The 25,976-nt window shown below is 40.9% G+C and overlaps 1 protein-coding gene across 16 annotated transcripts in view; it reads right to left on the minus strand.

The window, feature by feature from the left end:
• The window catches only part of LOC124143967 (liprin-beta-1-like), a 176,472-nt gene that overhangs the window by 32,855 nt on the left and 117,641 nt on the right, over positions 1–25,976 (minus strand). Inside the window, exons 1-2 of one of the 16 annotated variants that reach the window (XM_046513150.2) lie at positions 16,594–17,026; positions 5,069–5,294 (exon numbers count right to left, since the gene is read on the minus strand). The exons of 14 other annotated variants lie outside the window; for them this stretch is intronic. In XM_046513150.2, coding sequence (XP_046369106.1) covers positions 5,069–5,149 — 81 coding nt within the window. In that variant the 5' untranslated portion in view covers positions 5,150–5,294; positions 16,594–17,026. Of the gene's footprint in view, positions 1–5,068; positions 5,295–16,593; positions 17,027–25,976 lie in introns of those variants that run through there. One more of the 16 variants, XM_046513153.2, reaches the window with a different exon arrangement.

Here is a 25,976-nt window from a genome sequence, read left to right on the forward strand (position 1 = left end):
CCGGTGCCATACTTCAATAATTGCACCCCTATGATAAATAGCAACATGTGGCGCCGACCATATGGTTATCAATAACTCAAGGCGCTTCAGTACAATAAAGTACTCTTGTCGGAAGAACTGGTGGCCATAAACTTGATGAAACATTTACTTTATTCCCTGCCCCATGGAAGTCTGTGTGTGTCCCACGTAATGGTTCAGTCCCCTTTTGACGTCGGAACCTATAAATCCAGCTCGGTGCAGCAGCTTCGGTAACTAATTTCTCAGGGCTTGGATGGACACCAGGGAGGTGAGATGTGCCTGTGGGAGCACTAATGGTAGCACTAATTGTCTATCAGGGTAGTTATAGATCATCCAAGCATCCTGTGGGGCCTGTTCCAGATGAGTGAGTGAGTGAGTTTGGTTTTACGCCGCTTTTAGCAATATTCCAGCAATATCACGGCGGGGGACACCAGAAATGGGCTTCACACATTGTACCCATGTCGGGAATCGAACCTGGCTCTTCGGCGTGACGAGCGAACGCTTTAACCACTAGGCTACCCGACCGAACCCTGCCTGTTCCAGATGAGTGAGTGAGTGAGTGAGTGAGTGAGTGAGTGAGTGAGTGAGTGAGTGATGTTTTTTAAGCCGCTTTTAGCAATATCACAGTAGGGGACACCAGAAATGGGCTTCACACATTGTGCCCATGAGGAAATCAAACCTGGTTCTTTGGCGTGAGAAGCAAATGCTTTAACCACTAGGCCAACAAGTAAGATGTTGCCCCTTGTAAGATACAGCATCAGCTAACAAAAGCTACCTACACAGCTACAAACAGCATTACCCTAGACTAAAATCTAGTCTCTGAAATGAACATATCGTACATAAAAAAACAGTTGTTCAGTTATCTTAATAAAAATATAATAAAAAGGAGCCAAGTGACTCTATTCATTTTCAGAGACCCTGATACTGCAGTGATCTAGACTTGCCAAACATTATAGACTTGCATGGGCTGTATTTGATATATATTTGTATCAGGGTCTGTAAGACAGACTAAGCATTACCCTATCACTAGCCTTTCTCCAAGGCTGTACAGAAAGAAAAGTCCATGGATGTGTAGTAATTCTATCCTTCTAACAGGCAAGTCTAGTAAGAACTCCAGTTTTTTGGGGGGACAACTTGTTCTTGTTATTAACACAATCTAGAAATTATGATTTAAACTGATAATTATTGCCAAGGAGACTTTTGCAAGTCTACCCAATCACAACCAGAGAGGGAAAGACCACCCATGTTTCCAGTCCATTCATAATTCTTCATTTCCATTTCTTCAAGAAAATAAATCTCAGAATCTGAATATTTTTTCTAAAAACAGACCAATAATTTCCAAATCAACTCAATCAAGCAACTGAGACCTCGAACAGCCATCTCAGCTGTAAATCAGATATATGTACATCTTCTGGCCAGAAAAACATGTAAACACATATCAAATATCCCTCTCAACAGGTACTGGTGATGGGCCTGGCACAAATAGAATAAGCCTTAGGATCACTCTCACTGCTCTCCCTTGACTGGTAGCCAGTGTCAGTCTCACTACCCTAGACTTGCTTAAGTCTCTAAGGCAATAATTATTACTTCAAATCATAAGTTCTAGATTATGTAAATAATATGAACAAGTTGCCCCGAAAGAGACTGGAGTCCTACTGTGCAGCAGTGTTGTAACAAAGCAAGTGTTTCAGTGACGAACATTGACTCAGCAAGATCAAGATTTTAATAGTGAGTGAGTGAGTGAGTGAGTGAGTGAGTGAGTGAGTGAGTGAGTGAGTCCCTTGACTGTACATAACCATCAGTGAATGTTAACTTTGTTTGTTTGTTGCTCAACGCCGCACTCAGCAATATTCCAGCTATATGATGGCGGTCTGTAAATAATTGAGTCTGGACCACACAATCCAGTGATTGACATCATGTGCAGCAGCAAGCATAGTCGCTTTTTACGGCAAGCATGGGTTGCTGAAGACCTATTCTACCCTGGATCTTCATGGGTGGAGTGAATATTTAGGGTGAACTAGAACATACATGCATAGAAACTCTGATACACTGCCTGCCATTTGTGGCCTTCTGTACGATACATGACGATAAACACATTCTTAACTCTCTTTAAATATAACCCTAAATATGGGACCGCCTCCGTGGTCTATTGGTAGAGCGTCCGCCCGGAGAGCGGAAGGTACGGGGTTCGTTCCCTGGCCGCGTCATACCAAAAGACGTTAAAAGATGGTACTTGTTGTTACCCTGTCTGGCACTCGGCATTAAGGGGCTAAAACAAGGACTGGTCGGCTCGAAGTCAGCATATTGTGTCTGAGTGGGGTATTCATGTTAAACTGCGGCATGGTATCTCAGTGAGCTAGCACTATAAATCGGCATCAGTCCGGACTAGTACAAGCAGCCACACACACACACGTGCATGCACGTCGCTATATAAGTGCAATAATCTTGGATGCGACGTTAAAACCAATTTCACCTCATCTCACCTAAATATGGTATGTTGATCATGAAGACAATTAGTGAAAAGACAACTAAGAACTTCAAACCAAGGTTGCCATGGAGATAATTCTGCAATTAATAAACTACACCCTAATGGTGGCATTATCACACTCAATGCATCAACATTCCTGTGATGATTCCGATCTCGGGTTTCAAAATCTTTCTCTTCCCCCATCAACAACCAAACAATGCCCTATTCACTGAGTTGCCACTCACTTTCTCTGCCCAATTCACTTTGTAACTGAACTCTCAGGATGGTAATGGCCGAGATATGGCATTGCTTGTTCAGGCACACACACTTGCATTTCCAGGTCACGACTTTCTGAATGCAGGCACATTGTCTCAGTCTAATTCTGAGGGAATATATTGTTTCAAGGCATGTTATCCAAACAGGATCCTGCAGCATGCTACATGACTATTGGTCCCCTGGAGGGAGGTTTATCAAGTTGCCTGGTAATCCTCCTAAATGTGTTAGTACAAGACAAAAGCCAAGAGCACCTCAGGGGGCAGGATTTCACCCCAAACCTTAAGACAACACAGATGCATTAACACTTGTTGTTAATCGTTGCACATGCACATTAACAAGAGGACATGGTTTCTGTAGGTATTGATATGGAGGGGGGAAAAGGGGTAGGGGGGAGAGGGGGAGGGGGGAGAGGGGGGAGGGGGGAGGGGGGAGAAGGATTATTGGGATACTGGGATCTCCAGATGATGAGGATGATTAATGATGAGGCAGTGGTAGACTTGCACAAGTCACTTAGGGAATAATTATTAGTTTAAATCATAATTTATAGATTATGTAAATAGTAAGAACAAGATGTCCCCATAAAAGACTGGAGTACTCAGACTTGTAAAAGTCTCTGTGGCAATAATTATTAGTTTAAATCATAGTTTCTAGATTACGTAAACAGTAAAAACAAGTTGTCCCTTTAAGAGACAGGAGTCCTTCTGTCCACATATCTAGACTTGCCTATTTGGAGGATAGAATGACTAAACATCCATGGACTTGTTTCATCCCTGGTATCAGTACAGCCTTGGAGCAAGGCTAAGACAGTGGTTTGTTTCCCTGAGTGTGTTGCACACTAAGGTAGCAATCATACCCTCTTGAGGCAGCTAAACGCAGGTGACTCCATGTTTCTCCACCGTCTTCAGTACCTGCTGCAGGAATCTACAGACTGGCGTGGTATCTACCGTATCATCCAGCCTTCTCCATGTGCTGGCAATGCAGCCATTAAACATGCAGGAGGCCAGAACACTGTTAGTGATGGCTGTGTACTTGATGGTAGGGAATAACATGTGTTTATCCCCGACCATCACTGACAGACAAGGGACCTGCCTGGGGGGAGGAAATAGCACAGACAAGAGGATACCAATAGCGATAAGACAAGCATGGTTGACTAACGGTTTTCCAATCCTAATGAGTCTTGTCCTATCCTTAACCCTGCCTCATGTCTTACACAAGAGTAATTTACATACAAAACATCAATCGCCTTGGCAACAAGAAAACAGCTAAACTCCCCTCCCCCACGAGGCACAGTATTTTCTTTGTTCCTATAGTAGTAAATAATATGGAAGGTATAAATGTTAACTATGGAACAAGTATCTCTTATATGTATGCAAACTTTCAAGTAGTTTCTCAGAAAACTTGTCCTCATTGAAGATAGGATGCATATAATCTTAAAACATGTAGCAGTGGAATTTACTCTGGAAATAAATAATTTATGGCAATATGTTCAAACTCAGTCTTGATAAGTATCTCTTGTAACTTCAATTGCTAAAATACTAAAAAAAGTTAAGGACTAGCCAATTCTTTCAATTTACTATAGTTATTGGCATGACAGATCAACTATAGTAAAGAAAGAATCAGCTTATTTAAGTCCTTAACTTTTTTTAGAAGGATAGCAAGAGTGACACCATATTGTAAGCTGCATGCCATGCTTCAACACTGGCAAACAATGAAAGAATTGGCTTGTCCTTAACTTTTTTTGTGTAGCATAGCAAGGGGTAGCATTCACATTGCATATGTATTTTACATGAGCAGTATCAGTGAGCGAGTAATGCTTTACGCCGCTTTTAGCAATATTCCAGCAATATGACGGTGGGGGACACCAGAAATGGGCTTCACACATTGTACTCATGTGGGGAATCAAGCCCGGATCTTCGGCGTGACGAGCGAACGCTTGAACCACTAGGATAACCAACCACCACATGAGCTGCATCAGCTAACAGCTGTGGCAATAGCTACCAGTAGTGGCAATAGTACAGTCCCCGCTAGTCTGTCTTACAGACCCTGATACAAGTATATCATATACAGCCCATGCAAGTCTATAATGTTTGGCAAGTCTAGATTACTGCAGTATCAGGAAATGAAGAGAGTCCTAGGCTCCTTTTTATTATATTTTTATTAAGATAATTTAACTGTGTTTTTTTTCCGTACGATATGTTCATTTCAGAGACTAGACGTTAGTCTAAGTCCCCGCCCCCCACGCGTTCCCTTATATCCTGTACAGAGTTCCCGATACAGCATGCATTAAATATCTCCCCTCGTCCTTACCATCAACTCCTGTAGTTTGCTCTCCCACATGGAGACGTAAGCTCCCGTGCTCGCTGGGCGTACTCCATTTGTGCGCGACATTTTCAATGTTATTGCTTATGTCACAGTTTTCACAATATCATATCCTCAACAGTCAGTTTTTCATCAAATCATATCCTCACTGATCAAGATCAACAGTTTTTAGGAATCTCACAACAGTTTCAATTCTCTTCAAAATAATCCACAACTGAAAAGAGAACAATTGGGCACACTTAATATAATTCTGCAACAGGGAATAATCACATGAGAAGGCGTCTGCACAAACTGATTAAAACTTTTACTCATCCTGTCTCCTTTTATCTTGTAACCAGATACATTCAAGAATTGAAAAAATATCATGTAATACAGTTAGTTTGAAATTCAACTCAACAGGAATTGGAGGGTTGATGGCAATTTTAAATCACGATTAGGGCACATTTTTATGCCAGACAATTATATCTAACAAAAACTCCTGAACACGAATCTGAAGCAGATTTTTATCTGTGTTATTTGAAGCAATTAGATTTTGATTTGCATCCTCCTACATACAGATCTCTTCCGTAGCAGACGAATTAACTAAAAAACATCCTCTGAATCATCAAATTTAAGCAGATGTGTATTTGCAGACGGAAAAGATTTCACTGAAAGTCGGGGCAAAAACACTCCTTCAGACTAGTTCATCATCATGATTTATCCATCTTCAAATTTGTGTACAGTTTTCATATGAACCCAAAATCACGGGCATCAGTACTTAATCCTTCAGAGATGGATGTACGGGGGTTGTGCACTTGATGCGTCATGGTTCTCAAGGAGAAAGGCTGTCATTATTCAGAAGACGAAAGAGAAGATTCCTCACTTCTTGGAGATTTACTTGATGTCTTCTTATTGCCCTTTGGATTCCGATGGTCCTCCAACATTCGTACTTTAGTACAGTATCCCACGGCAAATAGGATACAAATTCCTCTGGACACTCGCCAATACTCGAATGATTTCCTTGTCAAATCCTTTTTGATAATTTCAAAATTACAGCTGACACACCTGAATGGTTGTGTAGGTAGTGCTTCAGCAAAGCTAGCAACATCACGTCAGAGGGACAGAAATGGCTTCACACATTGCACTCAGGTGGGGAATCAATCCTGGTTCTTCGGCGTGATGAGTGAATGCCTTCACCACTAGGCTAAACCACACACCCCTGAATGTTTCTGGAGAAATCGATAAACATACACATGACACCAAGGTAACTTATTTCCCTACAAGCACACACACCTGGCCACATTCTAGATCATAGAATCGGGCAAAGTTGTTTCATCATCATGGCAATAACTTGATCTCCTCTCCATTAAGAAGAACTGACAGGAATGATCTATTTGAAGTTGAACCATTTCTCAGGGGACTGAATGGTCTTATCCTTTCTTTATTCAGACACATCAATTCCAACTCAATTCTGTACCCCCAACACGTCCAATGTACGTCAACATGAACAAGCTTCTTCCTAGCATTGCACAGACAAGACAAACTGATAAGATTCAGACCTTGAAATATCCCTACGAAAAGAGCCAAAAAAATGAACAAAACCTTTTCATGACTTACTGACTTCAACCGCACCAGTAATTAGATAAGAACGACACCAATCCCATGATGATCATCCTCAAATAAAGCATCCATTATCCATTCCCAACAAACTGCCCTCCATCAGAAGGAAGCCACTTCACGTGAACGTGTCAGTCAAAACACAAGGTAACATTTCATCCTCTTTCCCAATCCTCAAAACTTGATAAAGTTAGAAGAAGAGGATAAACAGTAGGCAAAACTATCTCTCAGGTTTCCAAACGTCACAAGGACGCCTTACAAAACCAACAAAGTCTCATTCAAGAAGCCTGTATCTCGTGAACACTGATGGTGTTTTTCACCCACGAGTCAATCTTTGCTTTCCATCAAGGTAACCAAGCAAGACAATGCTCTATCCAGGTGGCACAGGTTTGTATCGTGTTTCTCCGGCAATTACGAGTTAATCAACGACCTCTGCCGTGATGTAAGTCGGTGCAAGCAACAGGTTTCTTGTGCAGGGTATCGTGCTCGGTTTTTCTCCCTTCTCAGCAGCAGCATCTGTTATCTCACTCTAGCAAGAATAAACGTGTAGATGACTTGCATCGGAAACTCCACGTTTTTTGCTTTCTCATACCTTTTCTACCTCCTCAAGTGCTTTACACGAGTCTTGACCCAAATCTTGTCTGATGGTGTTCTCACATTGAATCAGCAGGTTTCCAACATCTCCCAGAGCCTCATTTTCAGGAATCAATAGATATTACAGAATACAATATTGCAGACAGCTGGGAAATGGCGGCGTCAACAAATTACATCGGAAATGGCTTAGACAAATCTTATTTCATTTATTCAATGTCACTCATCTCTTTGATGGGTATTTGTTAGTTGTTTAATTATGCATTCAGGGAATGGCTTGTAAATAATCGAATTCGGACCAGACAATCCAGTGTTTGCTATTCATAGTAACGCTCGATGTTGACAGGCACAATGATACACAATGAACCAAGTCATCGAGTCTCACCACCCAATATTTAAGTACCCCTTTGACCAGCATGGGTTGCTGGGGACCATTTATACCCTCAACTCAACACTGAGATGGTAAGCATTTAAAAGTGGCAAGAAGTAGCCTGGAAACGTCATTACAAACAATACGTAGCTCTGAAACATCATTTCAAATAATACGTAGCTCTGAAACATTACAATTAAGCAGCCCTCAAATGTCATTACAAACAATACGTAGCTCGGAAATGTCATTTCAAATAATATTTAGCTCTCAAACATTAAAAACAATACCTAGCTCTGAAACATCATTTCAAATAATACGTAGCTCTGAAACATTACAATCAAGTAGCCCTTAAACATTACAAACAATACCTAGCTCTGAAACATCATTACAAACAATACATAGCTCTGAAACGTCATTACAAAAAATAATTAGCCCTGAAACATTACAAATAATAGGTAGTTTCAACAGTAAAGATTTTAATTGATAAAGTTGGATTTCATGGTTTTTAACATCTAATGTTGACAATATCGGATTTGGTTAAATACATTATTGTAATACTTTTTTTTAATTTATGAGCAAGCTGACAAACTCTGTAATCCATCAGATATCGATCACTTGCAATTTGCATACCCAGCTGATACTGCTGGAAATATCACTGCCTTTAATGATCCTTGTAAACAAGAAAAGTAGATGATTTGACTTGTGTGTTCTGTGAAACTAATTTGGATGATGAGTCACTTCCTCGTCATCAAATAATCCTAAGATAGGTTTACATCTTGGAAACGGCTTTCTTTCTTATATACAACATAAGATCAGAAGATGGTCACTTTTTCTTCAGCCATGTTGAAAATGAACAGACAAGCATCAGCAGCTGTTTGCTGGGACTGCGAGCCACAACTACAATAACAGACACCTTTACTCTTAACAGTCATAAAAGAATAAACTTCGTGTTTAAGTTTTTATTTAATTCAAGTTTTAATTCCCCAAACTATGACAAAGAATAACCAACAGGATCATGTGAAAAATAGCTTTTCAGAGTGAGTGAGTGAGTGAGTGAGTGAGTGAGTGAGTGAGTGAGTGAGTGAGTGAGTGAGTTTGGTTTCACGCCGCTTTTAGCAATATTCCAGCAATAACACGGCAGGGACACCAGAAATGGGCTTCACACATTGTACCCATGTCGGGAATAGAACCCGGGTCTTCGGCGTATTTTAAGAGTGAACGCTTTAACCACTGGGCTACCCAACCGCCCCAGCTTTTCAGTAGATACTCCACACATAAAATATATATGTAACTGACAATATTTGTTCATTATTAGCATCATCCAAGATTTCACAATGAGCCAATGGTAATTCAAGTCATAACAGCCTGAGAAATCCATTTAGATTACTTAAATGTACTGCACAGCAATAAAACTGTCATTGGTATTTACTTATGTGACCATTTATGAAAATTATTGTCAGACTAACATGAAAAACACATAACAATTTGTCTGGTATATATTTATCCGTCACGGACCGACTCAAATTACCAGACTGCTTATCAGCCCAACACTAACCTCTCACACTTGCATGTTATAACTTTGAAAAACATCCATTCAAAACAGTCATTATGACCCCAGACTTGCTACAGATCTTTCTTGGCGCTGACGTTGAAATCATGTCATCTACTGAGGCAGATGCTGATTTACAAAATTGGATTCAATTTTTTTATCAAAATACTATTTGGGGGAAAACACGTATACATGCATTGAACATTATTTATCTATTTTATTAGAGAAAAATTTGTGAATAGCTCCACCTAGATGTCAATGTTATTCACATGACCTTTTCATAAAAATTGCATGACAGACAATATCGAGAGAATTTGTGCATTATGTAATTCATATGAAATAGAGGATGAGTATCGTTTTCTTATTGTCCATTTTATGCATCATTAAGAAATAAGTATATATCACTATATTACTTTGTCCATCCCAATGTCTTTAAATACGAATCGGTTAGCTTCCTAACAGTGTAATGCTGCAACAATTCATGATGTTTATTTATCGTGAGATGATGTACAGGGGAATCGCTCTCTTAGGCTCAACAACTCTGAAATAATGAACCCTTGGCCTTTGGTCTTTTCAGTGCAGAAATAAAGATTGATCGAAATAAACATTGTTTTTCCCATTTGAAAGTCACATGTGACCCAACCTATCTAACCCTGTCTCAACTTTTATCCTCATCCCCACTTGCCAAGAGTGAGTGAGTATGGTTTTACGCCGCTTTTAGCAATATTCCAGCAATATCACGGCGGGGGACACCAGAAATGGGCTTCACACATTGTACCCATGTCGGGAATCGAACCCGGGTCTTCGGCGTGACGAACGAACGCTTTAACCACTAGACTACCCGACCGCCCCCCACTTGCCAAGAAAGAAATCAACAACTTATAAAGGTCGGAACACCAAGCTGAACACCAGGAACCAATTTGAACACCATTAACCAGGAACAAAGTCAAACATAAGAAACCAAGTCAAACATAAGAAACCAAGTCAAACATAAGAAACCAAGTCAAACATAAGAAACCAAGTCGAACACCACTAACCAAGTTGAACACCATTAACAATGAACTAAGTTGAATCTAATTGTTCTCAACCTTCTTCCACATCTCCATCTGACAAAGATTGCAGACCAAGCAATTAATAGTAAAATTAGGACTACGATTCAGAAAGAACCAAGTCCCATCACACTAGTTGTCCTCAATGTTCATCCCCACTTCCATCTGACAAAGACATCAACAGGTTGTCAAGGAATTCCACTCACTCGTCCTCATGTGTGGATGCCCCGTGGATGTGCGAGCGTTTGGTTACCAAGCAACAGGTTGTCAAGGAATTCCACTCACTCGTCCTCCTGTGTGGATGGCCCGTGGATGCGCGAGCGTTTTGTTACCAAGCAACAGGTGTCAAGGAATTCCACTCACTAGTCCTCCTGTGTGGATGGCCTGTGGATGTGCGAGCGTTTGGTAACCAAGCAACAGGTTGTCAAGAAATTCTACTCACTCGTCATCTTATGTGGATGGCCTGTGGATGTGCAAGCATTTGGTAACCAAGCAACAGGTTGTCAAGGAATTCCACTCACTCGTCCTGTGTGGAAGGCCTGTGGATGTGCGAGTATTTGGTAACCAAGCAGCAGGTTGTCAAGGAATTCCACTCAGTGGTCCTCCTGTGTTGATGGCCTGTGGATGCACAAGCGTTAGGTTACCAAGCAACAGGTTGTCAAGGAATTCCACTCACTCGTCCTCCTGTGTGGATGGCCTGTGGATGCACAAGCGTTTGGTTACCAAGCAACAGGTTGTCAAGGAATTCCACTCACTGGTCCTCCTGTGTTGATGGCCAATGGATGGCCAATGGATGGCCTATGGATGGCCTGTGAATGGCCTGTGGACGGCCTGTGTGTTTGGGAAGCAATCTGTGATCCACAGTACACCAGCGTAGCTGGGAAGACCTGGACCCTCCCTGGGTGTTAACTCTGATCTGTTCTACAGATCACAGCAGGCGTTCCACTCTTGTTCTATGATTCATGAGGTCTTTCACATCACATTTGGAAAAACAGACGCTCTCACTTGAATGTTTCTGTCATAATCCTTTTTTTTATCTCTGAAGGTAATTCTTTTTTGCCGATGTAATCATTGCTGTTGTGATATCCTTTTCAGAAGAACATCACAAACAGCTGACGGGCAGAACACCACAAAACATCAACAGATTACCTCCGTGCATCTTTCAAAGTATCAATTTTCAAAAGGAGGAATACTTCTAAATTAATCTGACATTTTAATTCACGATCTATTAGGGAGACCTTAAAGTTCGAGAAATAATTTTGATTAAAGCGGCTACGATTTGTCCAACATGGTGTTCAATTACTCCACATGGACACTACATGCAGTTGTGACAACCAAAGCAGATGTTCCAGAGGATTCCATGTTGTTTCCATGGCTCAAACCTTGCACATGGCACATCACAAAATTATTTCAAGACAACTTAGGTTGAATACCAAGTACAGATGAATTGATTGCACTATTTTGGCATCTTGATTATATTTCAGCTAACAGAGTGCTCAAGTCTGATTTCCTGCTCTGACATGACTTCCTATTTGCTTGAGTGAGTGAGTGAGTGAGTGAGTGAGTGAGTGAGTGAGTGAGTGAGTGAGTATGGTTTTACGCCGCTTTTAGCAATATTCCAGCAATATCACGGCAGGGGACACCAGAAATGGGCTTCACACATTGTACCCATGTCAGAAATCGAACCCGGGTCTTCGGCGTGACGAGCGAACGCTTTAACCACTAGGCTACCCGACCGCCCCTCTATTTGCTTGAATATGATTCTTTGAAAGTTTCTTTTAGAATCTCTGAAACAGTCCCTCCAAAGATATGTACATGTCCAGGTTGTCTAGTCTGTCACTAGTCTGCTAGCTCTTGTCAGTTTGTCCAATGTTAAAAGTTGAACATGACGCAAAGTAGAATTCATTGTCCTTTTACATGTTATCATAATACGCAAGTAAATGCTTCAGGTTGTTTTCCACTGCTGCATAATGTCTTATACAATTTTCTGATAATGGACGATGGCGCTTACAGGCTGTGATTATATAAACGTAACTTTTAGTTTCATCCACTTGAGGGTTGGACAAGCACTTCTCCCACACACTTTTTCCTATTCTCAGTGCCAAAAGATACAGTGAAGCAGAAATCTGCATCCTTGGGAGTCTGGTATCAAAGCCAGATGCCGACCTCTTCCCCTCGTTAGTTCAGGTGAAAGACTCCTGCGTGTGTTGGCTGTTTATGGTGGGATGTTCTTGACAGGGGATGACTTCGTTTCCTTCCTGTTTCCGTATCCCACGCCCTGTTGGAGGAGGCTGGCCAACATTCCCCTTGGACTCACAAACAAACACCAGCATCACTACTTCCAGATCACCTTACCTTGGGCCATCGCCATGTCCCCCACAAACATCACTACTTCCAGATCCCCTTACCTTGGGCCATCGCCATGTCCCCCACAAACATCACTACTTCCAGATCCCCTTACCTTGGGACATCACCGTGTCCCCCACAAACATCACTACTTCCAGATCCCCTTACCTTGGGACATCACCATGTCCCCCACAAACATCACTACTTCCAGATCCCCTTACCTTGGGCCATCGCCATGTCCCCCACAAACATCACTACTTCCAGATCCCCTTACCTTGGGCCATCGCCATGTCCCCCACAAACATCACTACTTCCAGATCCCCTTACCTTGGGACATTGCCATGTCCCCCACAATCATCACTACTTCCAGATCCCCTTACCTTGGGCCATCGCCATGTCCCCCACAAACATCACTACTTCCAGATCCCCTTACCTTGGGCCATCGCCATGTCCCCCACAAACATCACTACTTCCATAAGCCTATCAGACCAACAAAACACATACTTTGATTTAAAGGAATATTAATCGGCTGTAATTTTTCAGATTGGAAAAATGAAAATATTTCCAACAGCTATTGCTTAATCTTTATCTTTACCATTCTCCAAGAATTAAACTCCATGCCACAAAAGCTGAATTTCCCATTCAGCCTCGACAACCAACCATCAATAAATAACTCAAAACAAATAATTCACCTTTCTGAAATTTAAAGACAACTAACTAGTATTCGACAGCAAATGAAATGATAAATCAAATTTTAAATCATACAGGAAAAGAATATGCCCTGGACTCATAAATCTCAGCTGTACGACCATACAGTTCAATCAATAACGAGGCACCTGGTAATTGTACTCTAATATATCTCTACATCCTGCGGGATGAGTTTCCGTTTCACTTTCCCAAATTAATACTGCTTGCAATGACATATTTACATGTGGGAATGGGGCCAACTGACAGTAACAGTATTCAGGATCATGGTTTGCTTGTGGCAGATAATTATGTCCCGAGAATGACCAGATAATGCTGAGAACCTGACCGAACTGAACATAAATTGTTTGATAGGCATTACTTAGAAGTTATACTGTTGTCAAGCAAGTGAGTGAGTGAGTGAGTGAATATTGCTTAACGCCGCATCAGCAATTTTGCAGCTATTCGCGGCTAGCAAGGACAACAGTGTAGGATCTATTCCGAAATGTTGCTTTTCATAGTATTAAAGAAGTTGTTATCCATAAAATTGTGTCTACCTTGAGAACTGAACATGACTGTGGAAATTCTCATACAACTTCACACAAATGACTCCATTTACCTGTACAGCTACATACAAATTACCAAAGTCCTCCCCAAATTTAATCTTATTATTCCTAATAGTATAATAATAATTCAAACAATTATAGTTAAATAGATCTGTGATAAAGAAGATGGTCTTTCATAAAAGTGATAAAATCATGAAAATCTCTATAATTTGTCTGAAAAATTCTCACTTTTGTTGGATTTGCACTCAGCAATATTCCACCTATATGATGGCAGTCTGTGTTTAATCGAGTCTGGACCAGACAATCCAGTGATTGACATCACAAGCATCGATCCATGCAATTTGGCAACGATGACATGCATCAACCAAGTCTACCTCTGGAAGTTATTGGGGGCACCGATGGTCCAGTCTAAGGCGCCGCGATTCGCTGTGCAGAGTTGTGTCCCTTTGGCATGCCAGAAACCGATGATTGTGGGTTTGAATCATTTCGGGCTTTCCTTCCACATTAACCTGACATGCCGCGACATAACTGGAATACTGTTAAAAGCGACGTTAATCCCAACTCACTCACTCACTCTATAAGTTATTCATGGGAAATATATATCTATATTGCACTGATAAAACATATTGGCACATATATATTTAGTTTCTACTCTACTACATAAAATGAAATAAATTCTATTGGAAAAAAACAGCACTAACATTTAACAGCATTGAAAGCAAGAGAATAATTATTTAGGGGATCATTCAGGTACAAGCCCTATCACCAATCTAGATGTGGGCTCACTGAAGCACTAACATTAGCAATAATCTCATGTTGAAAGAAAACTTTAAAGTTTGGCCTGGTTCAACTGTTCACAGCTCCGACAGATTGAGGTGTACACCAATAACTGTAGCATCTGAGTGCTGGGAGCAGCTGGGAGACTGCAGATGAGGGGCTGGGACTATCTCCATGCTGCAGATAGAGCCAGTCTTGTAACACCCTGGAGGGAACCATCACGCTCACTTAACTTGCAATGACAGTCATCCAAAGAATGCCCGCTTCAGATATCAATAAGTTTATTATTAAGGTTAGGGGAAGCTATTCGGAGAAATATCTTGTTTTTATGTTTGGATGGATGGCATCTGAACTTCTACACCTTAGTAAGAAAAATATGCAAGTTTAAATTTTTTTAGACCAAGGCACCCGATCTTCAAAGCCTTGAGTAATCTCCTTCATCAGAGAGCCTGTTTATTTTGATAGTCTCAGATAAAATTAGTTGGCCTTGTCTGGTACCTTCTTCTCCCTTCTTTCTGGTCTTTCATCAACATATTCAGTATCATTGCTGCACAGGGTAAAAAAAAGCTTCCAAGCTGACAGGTAACCTAATCTCAGATTAGAGTGAGTGAGTTGGGTTTAACGCCGCTTTTAACAGTACACCAGTTATATCACGGTGTGACAGCTTAATGTTGGAGGAAAGCCCGAAGTGATGCAGGTTTCAGACATTTACCACTTCCGTGAAACCTGCGAGCACAGGTATGGTGCTGACAAACCCAGAAACATAATTAAGGTGAACCAGGATTCGAACCCACAATCATAGGTTTCTGGCATGCCAAAAGGGATGTAACTCTGCACAGCAAATCACAGCGCCTTAGAACTGACTATTTTGTTATCTTTGAGTTCGAGAGGTAAAACATTTTTGAATCTTGGCAAATACAGAACCATCTCTTGAACATTACTTGCATTTGGGAGAACAGTACTGCAGCTACATAAGTTTTGATATATTGTGGCATGAATTAGCAAGATTACTTAAATAATTGACTGCCATGTTGATCATTGTCATAAAAATATCAAAATTAATACAAAGCTAAGTGACATACATACTTTTTCAAAATATAATCTTATCTTGTATATACTTTCATTAGCCGATATCTTTAAGAAATACGAATCCTACAACATTACTGATGATCTCCCTCTAGATACCGGGGTATATGCAGTCCAGTAAAACTTCATTCAGAGGTATTTATGATACACACTGTGCAAAAAACTACTTGTGACATTTTAACATTTTAACAAAACAATTCGCTTCAGCTTTTCTGAAAATGATTCTCTTATCCTTTGTGACAATTCCATTCAGAGAAATAGATGTAAGCAAGACGTTCATACACCACCATTCATCATGGAGCATAATTCTGTCAGAAATATTCAGAGGATCTGCAATCTTGATAACCAGAGACTAAACATGAGAACTCCAGACACATGAAATATGATAATATCACCATCCTTTCCGCATGAAGTCTTTCCAGAGAACAAAATTGACATTTTGAAGCATCACCTATATTCCAAGAGGACATCATGTCAAGGACAGAAAAAATATTCCCATAGAACATCATGAAGTTATCTGTTGACTGAAGTTGTCATCTTCAATTTGTTCAAAAATGTCACAGGTGAGTTGGAATGAGACGGCTCCTTTCTGAGTGCAATTCCAGAAACACAAACAGCTTGATAACTTTTTTTCCTCCTCTCCTGCGAAGCACCTGCCGACCTTGCAACACTTCCTCGGAACAATTACGGTACAATTACATCTCTTATCATACTTACACATCAAGGCTAGGACCGATTTCACAAGGAGAAAAAATATGGATGTGACGAGCGATAGATTTATGAGATATGGAAACACTTTCTATCAATTCTTCCTCTTCTTGAGCCTCCAGGAAGAAACCACTCTCCTACAAGCATCTTACAATAATTTCAGTGATCATAAGACTTAAGGACTCACTCACTCATAATGAGGATTTCTGATGAGACGAATCCAGGGAAACCAAAGAAATCTCCACTTATATAGAAATCCCACTTCTTCCACCAATCTGAAGAAACAAATTAAGCTTCTTTCTCCGCGGTGAACACTTTATCTTCATGGACAAGTAAGTAATTGCAAATCTTTCACCGAAATGCCCAATCCCCGTCAATCAGCACACCTGGGCAACACAGCTCTTTAGGAAATGAAATTCACAACTCTGGACAATACTCCAACACCAAGGTAATCAGGACCAATTTCTGGTGTCCCAGCAACACAGGTAGCCCGTAATCCTCCTGACAAACGGCAAACTTTCGCTAACCGACAGCAGGAAAGTGAATGTCTTCGGCCAGTGAAGAGCTGCCCCGCTTCCTGACACCACTGTAATTGCTATGGATGTCTGCTGTCTTGTCTAGTGAAAGTCTCCTCACTATCTGCGAGGCCCATCACAGCAGCACTGCATGGCAGTCTGATAACTGGTCTGAGGCGAGGATAGCCAGTATTTGGTGATAGTTGTATGGCCTGTGATAGGCTCGGCTCCTCTCATGAGCTCTGTGCTGATAGACTAGCAGTAGAATCTGTACGCACCTGGCCAACAGGCTTAGAACATGCTGGCCAGTGGAATCACTTGCCTTTTTATCAGCTCTCGAGGTAACCCAATCCTTGTAAACATCATCATGATTCATACAGCCTTACTTTTAGTTTTTAAGCTACTGATTCACATTTGAAACATCTTGACACAACAAGGTGAACTACATCGTGGCCCTAGTTCAGGTTTACACTCATCAACACAAACAATGATAACTGCTTTATCCATTACTTTCTTTCCCTACAGCTCAACTAATGGCTTCTAGGTGAAATCAGACCTGAGCAGAGTGAAATTGAAACTTAAAGACTAAACCATAAAAATTCACAAAGTTGATAACCCTGCACCAAGAAGCATGTGTGCCTCACCATGGATGGGAATTATCTACAATGGACATCCATGATCGCTCTGGACTGACATACAGTCCCTCTATGAAGTTGTGTATGACATGAAATGAAATGATTCTACACTGACTGACTGAGTATGGTTTTACGCCGCTTTTAGCAATATTCCAGCAATATCATGGCGGGGGACACCAGAAATGGGCTTCACACATTGTACCCATGTCAGGAATCGAACCCGGGTCTTCGACGTGACGAGCGAACGCTTTAACCACTAGGCTACCCGACCGCCCCAAATAATTCTACAGGGGAGTGAGCGAGAGTTAGGTTTTATGCCACTTTGAACAGTATTCCAGTTATATCATGGCATGTAAGTTTGATGTGAGAGGAAAGCCTGAAGTGATGCATGCCTTAAACAGATGATTAGTTGAAAAAATATGATACTCTAGGGTCTGTTACACAGAGAGTCAAGTCTCTCAAACAGACCCTAAAACAAAAAATACCTTCAAAAGTTCCCACACAACTAAACAATTTGGCTAGATTTTAACCTCAAATGAAGAGATCCTCAAGGATTCTTTCTTTTGTACACCACTCTAAAAAAGTTTAAAGATCACCTGATTCTTTCGTATTAACTGCAGTTAATCTGTCATGCCATGACTTCTTAAAAAAGTATATATAAATATTAAACGACTATTAAACTAACTTAACGTTACATAGTTTCACTTAAGAGACAAAACGTAAGTCAACAACAAAGACAGTAAACAGAACTAACCATTACAAGTTACAGAACTAACCATTACAAGTTACAGAACTAACCATTACAAGTTACAGAACTAACCATTACAAGTTACAGAACTAACCCATTACAAGTTACAGAACTAACCATTACAAGTTACAGAACTAACCATTACAAGTTACAGAACTAACCATTACAGAACTAACCATTACAAGTTACAGAACTAACCATTACAGAACTAACCATTACAAGTTACAGAACTAACCATTACAAGTTACAGAACTAACCATTACAAGTTACAGAACTAACCCATTACAAGTTACAGAACTAACCATTACAAGTTACAAAACTAACCATTACAAGTTACAGAACTAACCATTACAAGTTACAGAACTAACCATTACAAGTTACAGAACTAACCCATTACAAGTTACAGAACTAACCATTACAAGTTACAGAACTAACCATTACAAGTTACAGAACTAACCATTACAAGTTACAGAACTAACCATTACAAGTTACAGAACTAACCCATTACAAGTTACAGAACTAACCATTACAAGTTACAGAACTAACCATTACAAGTTACAGAACTAACCATTACAAGTTACAGAACTAACCATTACAAGTTACAGAACTAACCATTACAAGTTACAGAACTAACCATTACAAGTTAGAATCCATTCCATTCTCACACCATTATGATCAGTTCAAGTCCTATAGAATGTCATGGATCGTTATAGACTCATTCAAGCCTTCTCACACATTTTCCTCATGACGTAAAGATTGGGGATAGTTTTGGGATACACATTAGCCTCTTCTGATTGTCAGATAGTGCCATGAGTTCAGCTTAATCATTGGCTGGTATCTTCATTTCTTGGTCTTTTTCAAAACTAGGTTTGAAATGCAGCAATGCCATGTCATTGGTTGATGGAAGCCATACGTCCCAACACAGACTAAGCTACTCAGCAAAGACAGGCCTTTTTGCCTTCGATTTCAATAAGGGGGCGGTCGGGTAGCCTAGTGGTTAAAGCGTTCGCTTGTCATGCCGAAGACCCGGGTTCGATTCCCGACATGGGTACATCGTGTGAAGCCCATTTCTGGTGTCCCCCGCCGTGATATTGCTGGAATATTGCTAAAAGCGGCGTGAAACCATATTCAATCTCTCATTCAATTTCAATAACAACATCATCACTTAAGTCTAATTTTACCCACAAGGGACGGATAGAGGTGAAATTAACTTCAGTTATTCTCACTAAGCATAATAACTAGTGTCCCCCTGTATTCATTGTTTGCAAAGAGGCCAATTATACAAAGCAACGTGACATCATACGAACTAGGGATGTCACGATTCGCCAATATACATTGGTGCATTACTGACTTCTCAGACGATATGATACGCCGTCTACATTTACCTGTATCGATTCACATTTTAATCCTGTATCGATTCACATTTTAATCCTGTATCGTTTCACACATGGAACATTTAATGACAGATTATCTGCCCCCCGAGAATTAACACTGAAAGTTCCTCGTCAAGGTTTTGAACTTACAAAACAAAGAACAGATAATCCGTTTGTTGTACTTGCACATTATTCTCTAATCATGCTAATTGATGCTATCTTGTTACACAAATTTCCATCTATGCAGGAGAAATATCATACTGCAATATTTAACATGGCATACTTCAGCACAACAAACCAGTGAGAGAGTGAGTTGGGTTTAACACCTCTTTTAACAGTATTCCAGTAATATCACGGCATGTCAGCTTAATGTGGAAGGAAAGCCCGAAGTGATGCAGGTCTCAGACGTTTACCACTTCAGTGAAACCCACGAGCACGGGTATGGTGCTGACAAACCTAGAAACATAATCGAGGCGAACCGGGATTCGAACCCACAATCATAGGTTTCTGGCATGCCCAATGGACACAACTCTGCACAGCGAATCGTGGCGCCTCAGACGACTGGCCCACCTGTGCCCCCTCGCAACAAACCAGTGCAGGAAATACGCACATCCTGGGACCCTTGATATTTGATGCTGTTTGATCAAAGGATTCTCAAAATCTGAAACAGTGGCCCCATGACGGTCATGATTAATTTCCAACACAGATAACCATGACAACCAACCAACTACACTGGGCACGAAATATCATAAAATTTACTGGAGTCACATGTTATCTTTTTCTTGATTTTTAGTTGTCCAATATTCAAATTTGTAAAACACCAACTTTGAATGGTAAACCTTGTTTACAAGTAACATGTTGGTGAATCAGAATCCCAACAACAACAATGATGAACGGATCTGGATCAAGCTCTCAGACAAAGGCTTGTCATAATTCACCACAGGGTCTCTGACTATCAGGTGTGTTGTGTAACACCTCTCCGGTATTACCAACAGATCATTATTAATAAGCTATTCTTATCTTCTCAGTTCATAATAAACAGTAAGGAAGAGTGTCCATATCCTCAGCTGTGTGTCACTCATGGGCCATGCCATGCTCATCGGCAGGTGCTTGTTCAGTCCTGCCGACCCCATCCGGCCAGTCATGCAATTCACTGTGGAGGGTTGTGTCCCTTGTGTGAAGGTGAGGTGAAAATTGGTTTAACGTCGCGTCCAAGATTATTGCACTTATATAGCGATGTGCATGCAGGTGTTTGTGTTCGGCTGCTTGTACTAGTCCGGACTGATGCCGATTTATAGTGCTAGCTCACTGAGATACCATGCCACAGTTTAACATGAATACCCCACTCAGACACAGTATACTGACTCCGAGCCGACCAGTCCTTGTTTTAACCCCTTAATGCCATCTTTTAACGTCTTTTGGTATGACGCGGCCGGGGATCAAACCCCGGACCTTTTGCTCTCCGGGCGGACGCTCTAACAATAGACCACGGAGGCGGTCTGTCCCTTGTGAGCCAAAAGTTTATGATCGTGGGTTTGAATCCCATATTCACCTGATGATGTTTCTTGGTCCATCAGCCCTAACGATGCTGTGAGGTTTCACCCAAGTGGTAAACAAAGGTCTGCATTACTTTCCTCCCATATCTAGATGACAGTATTGCAGTAAAACCAAACTCACTCACTCACTCTAGTCCAGCACCAAGGACAGAGTTTTAATCGACAAACAAATATGCATCCAATACGCACAAATGTTGAGACCGGATGTACCGACACCACATCAATGGCAGTGATGGGTGTCTGCCATGTCATCCATCAATCATGACCCCTGTCCACATGACGACTGATTCATTCCAGGATCAAAGTTATTATCCAAACAAACAATACATGACCTTACAGGACCCTCATAATTAATTATTGGGGGTCCCCTTGATCCTCACTTCTGTAAGTCAAGGTTAAAGCCTGGTGGAGAATATCTGCATTTAATTTATAGAAGGGAGTTGTTGGTACAATTAATACTATTGTGCATCCCTACGGACGTAGTATATCCTTTTTCTGCGTCTCAACATTTGTTTGTATTGGAAGCATATTTGTTTGTCGCGTAAAACCCTGTCCATAGTTCTGGACTAAAGTGAGTGAGTTAGTTTGGTTTATCAGTATTTTAGTGATATGGTTGGGATGAAACCAATAACCAATACCTACGATGTTATCGGTACTTCGGTACACACGATACTTGAATCGTCAGTTTGTGAGATCAGAATATGCTATAAATAGATCAGAACTAATACAGTTACCCCCCCATAATGGCAGAGTGAGTGAGTGAGTGAGTGAGTGAGTGAGTGAGTGAGTGAGTGAGTGAGTGAGTGAGTTAGGTTTAACACCTCTTTTAACAGTATTCCAGTTATATAACGGCGTGTCAGCTTAATGTGGGAGCAAAGCCCAAATTGATGCAGGTCTCAGACGTTTCCCACTTTGGTGAAACCCACGAGCACGGGTATGGTGCTGACAAACCAACAAAACATAATCGGGGCGAACCGGGATTCGAACCCACAATCATAGGTTTCTGGCGTGCCCAGGGGACCCAACTCTGCACAGCGAATCGCGGCGCCTTAGACGACTGGGCCACCAGTGCCCCCTTTCTATTTGAAAACCAGTTTGAAAAACATTCATAAACCCACACCAAAACCTCGATCTTGAAATCTACCTGCCTCTTCATCTATTTGTTCCCCTGACAGAACATCAACAACCTTCAGGCATCGACCTTCAGGCAACCTGCATAAATCATCAGAGTAGCAGCAGCAGTGTCATGGGCGGGAGTTCCTTATGCAACCCTTCACCATAAACATGTCAACCAGGGATGTATTATACACATATCACCATCTGCTTCAACTTCTTACCAAGTTGTTTGTTTGTTGTATAACGCCGCACTCAGCAATATTCCAGCTACATGCCGGCGGTCTGTGAATAATCGAGTCTGGACCAGACAATCCATTGATTGACATCAAAAGCATCGATCCACGCAATTAGGGTACAAATGACATGCATCAACAATGTCAGCGAGACTCAGACCACCCAATCCCGTCAGTCGCCTCTTGACGACAAACAGTCGATTCTTACGGCAAGCATGGGTTACAATGAGGGACCCCGTACATCTTCAGTTTTTAGTGAGTGAGTGAGTTAGATTTAACGCCGCTTTTAACAGTATTCGAGTAACATCACGGTGTGTCAGCTTAATGGGAGAGGAAAGCCCGAAGTGATGTAGGTCTCAGATGTTTGCCACTTCGGTGAAACCCACGAGCACGGGTATGGTGCTGACAAACCTAGAAACATAATCAGGGCGAACCGGGATTCGAACCCACAATCAAAGGTTTCTGGCGTGCCCAAGGGATGCAACTCTGCACAGCGAATCGCGGCGCCTTAGACGACTGGGCCACCCATGCCCCCCTTCAGTTTTTAACAATAAAGCCTAAGTTCCATGGTCACCTCCTTGTTACCCCTTCTGACTCTGGTTTGTAAATATTTATCTTAGGGCCCCTACATTAAACTGGAGTGCCAGTGTGACCCCTGTATCAACAGTAACTACATACAAATGCATGATGCCTTAGGCTTGTTATGGAAAGTGATTTCCTTGTTTACATCAAAACTTAGAAAATCTGACTTGGAGTGTCCGAACATGGATTGTATCAGAACAAAAATATCAGATATAACTCACGGTCATGATACAGTTTGATTTGGTTTAATCATTCATTTCGTGTCGAATAGCACTTGCAGAAGATATTATTTGTGGCCATTCTTTGTTTTTGTGCATATAGGTTGCAATATTTTGTGTCCAGCAAAACCCTCAACCAATGTAGTTAAGTACTTAGACAACTCTTCAGATTCTATATCTAGGTCACCCAATTCTTTATTGTATGAAAGGCAACAGGCCCATATACAACGGAGTTACATAACATATCTATAAGATAGAAAGTCAAGGTATCACTTCGTAACAAAAACGCATGATGTATGTTCAAAGCAAGTTGATGTTGGATTAGAGTATCCTTGCAGGAGAGTAATGAAGAGAGATGAACAATGAGATCAAGACCACTGCAGAAAGTACTTGCCTCTCAGATTTTCTTATATATAGGGCAAATAAACATAAAATGGTATACATCTTCAACAACAACAATGTAACAGAATGGGCATAACCTTCTCAACATCCCAAATTAATTCAAATTCATCATTGTTCCGGCCAAAATGTCTCCTCTCTCGTGTGTTGCTACAAGTATCCTCAGTGCCTGAATCATCACTAATACATCCGCTGCCCCCCCCCCACCCTAACACCCGCACAGCTTTTTAGTGTGACCTAGTTACTGTAGAACATCAATCTGACTTAATAAGTTCAGGAAAGACATCTTTATAGACCAAACCTCTTCTTTTGATCGCTCCCACATAAGACATTCACACATACTGCACCTAAAACCACGTTCTTTTGTGACTCAATTCTTGTCAATTGAACAGCTACTATCAAACCAGTGTTTCGAAATATAGGGCTCTTTGGGACCTTGAGGTTTGTTCGTACAGAATTAAATTAAACAAGAGCCCCTAAATTTTAAACTTTTAACATGAGCAAAGGGGGGGCAGATAACAGAGCATGAACATGACTAGTGGAATAGAACAGAACAGAAATTATTGTACAAAACCGCCCACTTGGGACCTGGTACAAAAATAGAGTATATATATAATATAGAGAGGGCCTAGTTGCAATGAAAAGTTATAAACATCGATATACACAGTGGAACACAAATATTATTAAGGTCTAGAGAGGAGATGTAGATATTCTTTGCATGAACGTTTTGTGAATGAAATATGAGGGGATGTGAAACCCTTGACTTACATGCATGACTTTGAAACTGAACCTCTCCATCAAAATGTTCAAATCAAACAAATCAGAGAGACAAGATTCACATAACACCAGTATTCCACGACCATTCTTCGTCCAGTACACCTATAAGCACATCCATGAATACACCACACACCATATACCCCCTTACCTGTGCCTTCATAACAGTGTCTGTCCAGTAAGATATATCCCTTGATGTGAGTTGTGTCACTGACTCAGCCACACTTGCCTCTGCCAGGTCCTCAGCCTGCCCTGACAGATGCCCTGAGGGCCTGCATAGTTGACAACCCAGACAAGGAGAACAGGTTTGCTCAAGTGTTCCAATAACCAGATTCACACCAATGGCTGTCCGAAGGAAAGCCCCTCCGGTCATTGTCGTGTCGTCTCACAATCAAATTTTATGATCATCAGTTTGGTCAGAGCCGTTCCACCGATGTCTTGATGGATTGCACAGATGTGAAATCAATTATTTGACTTCAAATACCAAAACATCAAAATGGTTTCTGATTTATTGCTATTACACAACTGCCTGGTGCTGCCGATAACGGTAAACTATCGACATACTTGCGATCGTACCTTTTCACAATGTTTGCTATTTAGTCGGTCAATAGTAATTTAACTATTGTGTATTTACTTAACCCATAAAACAGAATTACATCAATATGAAAATTGATACTTAGCTATGACTGTTTATGATTTATTTGTCTCAGTAATTCTGACTAATGTTTCTCCAATAATTAACTCACGAGAAGGACGTTGAACAAATCTGATTTACTTTCGACAATCAAATCAAAACAAGAAAATCAAACAATCAAAGCTTTGCACTGTTAGTTTTAATGATTTTGTAAAACGATTTCCAACTGAGGCACATAAAACAGACTTCATCCCACAGTAAACTCTCCTTATCATCATCTTCACACACTACTAAAACTATTTCCGACCACAGTTTATGCACTTCATTGCTAAAAACAATTTGGGCTCATATCCCATTCCTGTAAAGATATCATAAACTTAAAGGGGTAATGCTACAAAATTAGATTTAAGCTATTCATTTTGTTCGAATGTTAAATCAATTTTTACAATGAATCAGTCCAGCAGATGTATGCCTGAACTACATGAGATTTTGTCCAAGTTTGACACTGGACCAACTTGCACAAAGCACAATAACTATCGTAAGTTTTTATTAACGTGTGCTACGACTATCATAAGTCCATGTTTAGCTTGTTTGTTTGCTTGTTGTTTAACGCCACACTCAGCAATATGCAGCTGTATGATGGCGGTCTGTAAATAATTGAGTTTGGGCCAGACAATCCAGTGATGGATATCATGAACATCAATCCACACAAGTGGGATCGATGACATGCATCAACCATGTCAGCGATCCTGACCACCCGATCCCGTTTGTTGCCTCTTACGACAAGCATC

The sequence above is a fragment of the Haliotis rufescens genome, unplaced genomic scaffold, assembly GCF_023055435.1.
Source record: "Haliotis rufescens isolate VD_foot unplaced genomic scaffold, xgHalRufe1.0.p SCAF_6, whole genome shotgun sequence".
In the NCBI taxonomy this organism is placed as follows: domain Eukaryota; kingdom Metazoa; phylum Mollusca; class Gastropoda; order Lepetellida; family Haliotidae; genus Haliotis; species Haliotis rufescens.